This window comes from Cheilinus undulatus, linkage group 20 (genome assembly GCF_018320785.1).
Source record: "Cheilinus undulatus linkage group 20, ASM1832078v1, whole genome shotgun sequence".
NCBI lineage: Eukaryota > Metazoa > Chordata > Actinopteri > Labriformes > Labridae > Cheilinus > Cheilinus undulatus.
Window position 1 is genome coordinate 38,667,138 of NC_054884.1, and position 6,027 is coordinate 38,673,164.

Here is a 6,027-nt window from a genome sequence, read left to right on the forward strand (position 1 = left end):
TTACCTCAAAAAGTGAAACTTCCATATGTTCTTGATTCCTCTAAAATCATGTGAAACCTTTAAGGACTTTTTTTTTTATTTAATCTTGTTTGATAACAGCTCATGAAAATCAAAAATCCAGTTTCTCAAAAATATTAGAATATGTAAAGGTTTCTTGAGCCTCTATTCTCTCCCTCTGGTTCAGTTCACAACCACAATCATGGGGAAGACTGAGGACTTGGCAGATGTCCAGAAGACAATCACTGACACCCTCCACAAGGAGGGTAAGCCACAGAAGGTCCCTGCTGAAAGGACAGGCTGTTCTCTGAGGCTGTATCAAAGCACATTCATGGAAAGTTGATGGAAGGGATGAGCTCAGCCTCCAGAGGACTGCCAAACAAAGCAGATTCAAGAAGTCAGGGGAGCTTCACAAGGACTGGACTGAGGCTGAGTCAGTGGATCAAGATCAGAAAGGCCCAGAATCCAAGGTGCTTCAAGTCCAGTGTTTCCAGTCTCCACAGTCAGTGATGGTTATGGGGTCCATGTCATCTGCTGCTGCTGGTCCACTGGTCTTAATCAAGTCCAGAGTCAGAGCTTTCAGCCGTCTACCAGGAGATTTTAGAGCTCTCCGTGCTTCCATCTGCTGAGAAGCTTTATGGAGATGCTCACCTGTTCACCTGAGTTTATTTGATCAAAGCAGGACAATGATCTGTGCTCGTAGATCTGTTGATGCTTTGATATTTGCAAAAATTATTTATTCCTTTCGAAATTATAAGTCATTGTAACGTCCAGCTAAGACCTGATCCAGAATTCACTAAAAGTTCTGCTTTTGAGCTATACTGAAAATCTAAAACTTTCCTGTGATAATCTGGGAGAATGTAAGGGTGAATGACAACTTTTCAGTTCAGTCAGCGGAGTCTAGTCTGCAGAGGTCATCTGAGTTCACATCCAAACACACGCACACACACAGCTCTCACCTTTACCACAGGCTCCTCTCTGGATGAAGATCACTGGGGGTTGCTGCAGCTTCATCGCCCGGTTGCTGACCCTCTTCAGCTCGCAGATGTTCCGGTAGGAGACCCCGTCGCTGCCACACACCGGCTCGGAGCCCGTGCACACGCAGACGCCGGGCTTCGACCTCCTCCTGACCGTGGCGGACGCTTCGACCCCATCGGTCAGCACGCACTCCATCCCCTCTGCGCACTCCCGGTCCCCGGTCCCTCCGCACTGCTCCCCCTCTCCGGAGGCGCACACCGGGCAGCAGTCACATTGGTCCAGCACGTCACCGGCCAGGCAGTCCGCGGGGATCGGCGGGCACTGAGACTTGTCACACCTCTCTGGACAGCCGATGGCCAGACGTTTGGTTATCCGAGCCTCGGAGAGGAGATCAGAGCAGAGGTGGAGGGCAAGGACGAAGAGGACGAACCGGAGACTCATGATGGGACAGAGAGGAGGAAGCTCTACAGAGGACTGAGGAAGAAGAGATGAAGACACAGAGACACTGAGGTTCAGAGTTCGCTCTCAGGTAGAGAGACAGGCAGCACACTGATGCAGTGCAAAGTTTGTCTGCTTTATAAAAGCTGCAGGATAAACACAGCAGCTGATTGGTGGGCGTGTGTGACGTCAGTCAGAGAGAAGGAGGGGATGATGTGGTGGAGGTGTGTGATTTATAAAGTCCCAAAGTTATGCATGCAGGGAAGAAAGTCTGCAGTGACTGACGTAATTACGGTGGCCCCGAAGGTCAGCTGCAAAACATTTCACAGCAAAAGCTTCTACCAAAAAACAATACAAAGCAAAACAAACAAAACAAACAAACAAACAAACAAACAAACAAAAAAAGCCAAAAAAACCCCCAAAAGTTTGTAAATTTCTTTGATTGTTTGTTAGTTAGCTAGTTAGCTAATTTGTTAGTTTGTTAGTAAGTCAGTTAGTTAGTCAGTTAGTTAGTTAGTTAGTTATTACGTTAGTTTTTTGTTTGTTTGGTAGTCACTTTGTAAGTTAGTTGGTAAGTTAGTTAGTTAGTTTATTTGTTTGTTAGTTTGTTAGATAGTTTGTTAGATTGTTAGATATTAGTTTGTTATTTTTTTTGTTAGTTAGTTGGTTAATTTGTTAGTTTGTTATTTTGTTTGCTAGTTAGCTAATTTCTTGTCAGCTAGTTAGTTTTTTGTTAGTTAGTTAGTTTGTTAGAAAGAAAGTTAGTTAGTTAATGGGTTAGTTAGTTAGTCAGTTAGTTAGTAAGTTAGTTTGTTAGATTGTTAGTTAGTTAGTAAGTTAGTCAGTTAGTTAGTTAGTTAGCTTGTTAGAAAGTTAGTTAATTAGTTTAGTAAGTTAGTTAGCTAGTTAGTTAGTTAGTTTGTTAGAAAGAAAGATAGTTAGTTAGTCAATAAGTAAGTTAGTTAGTTAGTTAGTTAGTAAGTAAGTTAGTTTGTTAGATTGTTAGTTAGTTAGTCAGTTTGTTAGTAAGTTAGTTAGTCAGTTAGTGAGTTAGTTAGCTTGTTAGAAAGTTAGTTAGTTTAGTAAGTTAGTTAGCTTGTTAGTTAGTTTGTTGGTTTGTTGGTTTGTTGGTTTGTTTATTAGTCGGTAAATTTGTTTGTTAGTTTGTTTGTCTGGTTGCTAGTTAGCTAATTTGTTAGTTAGTTTGTTAGTAAGTCAGTTAGTTAGTCAGTTTGTTAGTTAGTTAGTTATTAAGTTAGTTTTTTGTTTGTTTGGTAGTCACTTTGTAAGTTAGTTGGTAAGTTAGTTAGTTAGTTTATTTGTTTATTAGTTTGTTAGATAGTTTGTTAGATTGTTAGATATTAGTTTGTTATTTTTTTTGTTAGTTAGTTGGTTAATTAGTTTGTTATTTTGTTTGCTAGTTAGCTAATTTCTTGTCAGCTAGTTAGTTTTTTGTTAGTTAGTTAGTTTGTTAGAAAGAAAGTTAGTTAGTTAATGGGTTAGTTAGTTAGTTAGTTAGTTAGTTAGTTAGTTAGTTAGTTAGTTAGTTAGTTTGTTAGATTGTTAGTTAGTTAGTTAGTTAGTTAGTTAGTTAGTTAGTTAGTCAGTTAGTTAGTTAGTTAGTCAGCTAGTTAGTTAGTTAGTTAGTTAGTTAGTTAGTTAGTCAGTTAGTTAGTTAGTTAGTCAGCTAGTTAGTTAGTTAGTTAGTTAGTTAGTTAGTTAGTCAGTTAGTTAGTTAGGGATTCCTCTGACCACAGAACAGTTTTCCATGTTTCCTCAGTCCATTTTAAATGAGCTTTGGTCCAGAGAAGACAGCAGCATTTTTAGTAATGTGTGGCCTGGGTTTGAATCCGGCCCTTTGCACTTTCCTGCATGTGTCTCCCCAGCCCTCTGTTTTTCGCACATAAATCTTTAAAAATAATATAATAATAAATGGATTTAGTCCACAGGACACGGCATCCATAGTTCCCTGTGCTTTTATAGGTTTTTTGCTTTGTTTTGTTTTTTAAAGGGAGGGTCCACATTTAATCAAACTGTTAACCTCATTTTCTCCAGTAAGAAATTATGGGGGAAATAACTAGCACTGATGATAAACAATTGTGAGATTTAAAAATTCAAAATGATTAGTTAAAAGGCTCAAAATCTGAGATAAAAAGTCAAACTTATTAGTTCAAAAGGTCAAAACACAAAATTAGATGTTAATATAAGGCTTTTAAAAGGCAAATGTATCAGAAAGGAAGTCACAATCATGTGTGATGCAACTAAAAGGTCAAAATAGAGCTAAAGGTTGAAATAATAAATTGAAATAATAAAAGTTACACAATTAGATAAAAATACAAAATTATAAATTGAAAAGCTAAAAATATGAGATAAAAAGTGAAAATAAAAAATTGAAAATAAATAATAAATAAATAAAAGTCCAAATAATAGTTTGAAGTCATGATTGTAAAATGCAAAATAGAAAAAATTAATTTAATTTCTCACATTTATTTTTTTTCTAATTATTTTTATTCCTTATTTTTCCACATATTTATGACTTAAGGATATGTCATATCATGAAGGTTAAGTTTACATTTTTATACTGGAGGAAATCTGCAGACCTCATATTTAGGGTCAGTTAGAATAAGAATAGGATATGATCTAGCAGGCCAGGTGTAACTGTAACTGATTTGGCACCCGGGCCTTGAGTTTGACACCCCTGCCTTAAGACAACACTGTTCCATAATGGTACAGAATGAACAAGAACCCATATCATTTAAATTTTGGAAAAAAAAAAGTTTTAAAACATATTGACAAGTCGAAGTAGCCACAACAGGTTGCAATTCATATTATTTCAGTGTTTAACAATGAGAAAAAGATTTTCAATATTATAAAATTATAATATTTCATGTCTGAATGTTGCCTTTCAGGACTAGAAGAATGATCCTGGGGTATTCCCCCTTCAGGTCCATGGCCCTTTTTGGTGCTACATGTAGGGGAACTAAAGAAAAAAAAAGAAGTTAATTACGATTAATCACAGCAATTTTATGTTTTAGATTTTAAAGGTTGTTATTGTCAAGGGTTTTATATTTATTCTTTTAATTCTATGTACGGCACATTAAAAGTGTTTCTCATCAAAAACTAAATTTTCCCATTTTTATGTGACGTTTGAACACATCATAACATATAAAATACAGCCGTCTGATTTACTGAGGTTACCTGAACATATCATATTTTCCGTCTTCAGCTGGTAAAGTTCGCTAATCGACGTCAATTTTGCCGATTCCACCGTGGATTTCTACTCTGGATTAATATTGTTAACAAACAGGACTGTCTCAAAGTTGGGGAACACTTTCCAGCATTTATCTGTGCAGCTGAAGAAGAAAACTGTCCTGAAGAAGCTGAACAGAGTGGTATGACCACGACTTGATCTGATTGTTGTTGTTGGCATCTTTGCTAACATTAGCAAAGATGTGCTTTGCCCAAGCAGCAACCTCCGGTCCTGAAACATGAAGTCAATGTGGAAGTGCAAAAAATTACTATACCGCGGGCGTCCACTTGAGGCTGGCTGCAGGAACACTGGAAGTCCAGTCTGGACACACGCTAAACAGCCAGTTTTGACACTAGAAATAAACTGGTTTACAGCCTGGTTCAAAACACCAAACGTGTCTCATTAGCTAGTGTCTTATTGTGCTCCCACTGTACGGGGGTGATTTTTTTTGTACCACGATCGTTTGGATTATATTTAGGATGAAAGCTGATTGGCGCGTCTCATTTGATTGACAGATAGCTCGGCAGGCAGAGGCTCCGTTTCTGTCAATCGGGATGCTAGCTAGCAGGCTGACAGGAAGTCGCGCTTAGTGGGCGGGCCGTTAGGTTGATCCAAAGCTTGGTTGAGACCACGATTTCAACATGGAAGCCTTCATGGATTGGCTTCAAAAGCCGTTTGAGTCCGCCTATTGTAAGTAGACGACTGACGTCACATGGGGTTTGTCCAATTCTATCTACAGTCTCTGAGTGGAACCAACAGTGAGCTTTTATGTTCTTGGTTTATTTGAGTTGTTTATTGACATTGTGAGCCTCAAGGTGGTGTTTGTTAGCATTTATTTAAAGCTATGAAAACTGTGCTAACTATGCTAATGCTAATCGTGAGAGAGGCATCTAGCTGCAGCCCTCGAGCAAACCTCGTACATTGCCTGAGCCCGCGGACCTTGTGTGGTCAAAATTAGTGGTATGATTGTTAACAGCCCTAGTTTTTACATTTCATATATTGGTTCTATAGGGCTGTCTAGAATAATGGAAACACTTGTGATCTATTAAGGTCCACATTAAGTGCACTAATAGTTTTTAATCACGGTTTTAAGCCAGAAGCATTGAGTGCTGCAGATGAAGCTCTCTGCTGGGATAGCTTTAGTGCCAGTTATTATCAGATCTAGATGGCATTTTTTTATTGAAAGAGGAGCAAAGAGGTTGATCTACCAACAAGCTTCATCAACTTTGAGCTGCTGATGAGCTCCTCATTGTTGCTGTGATGGTCCATAAGGAATGTGACAGAATGTCCTATCACCTTCAGAGAATTTTTGAAAAAGTCCTGCCCTTCCCAAACACGTCGTATGGGAGCTTTCCTAGACAAGC

The 6,027-nt window shown here is 38.4% G+C and overlaps 1 protein-coding gene across 1 annotated transcript in view; it reads right to left on the reverse strand.

Moving 5' to 3' along the window:
• Positions 1-1,537, reverse strand: part of htra1b (HtrA serine peptidase 1b) — a 46,612-nt gene extending 45,075 nt beyond the window's left edge. The window contains exon 1 of the mRNA XM_041815764.1: positions 957-1,537. Within this exon, the coding sequence (XP_041671698.1) occupies positions 957-1,416 (460 nt within the window). The 5' untranslated portion in view covers positions 1,417-1,537. The remainder of the gene's footprint in view (positions 1-956) is intronic.
• Positions 1,538-6,027: the final 4,490 nt, after the last annotated feature.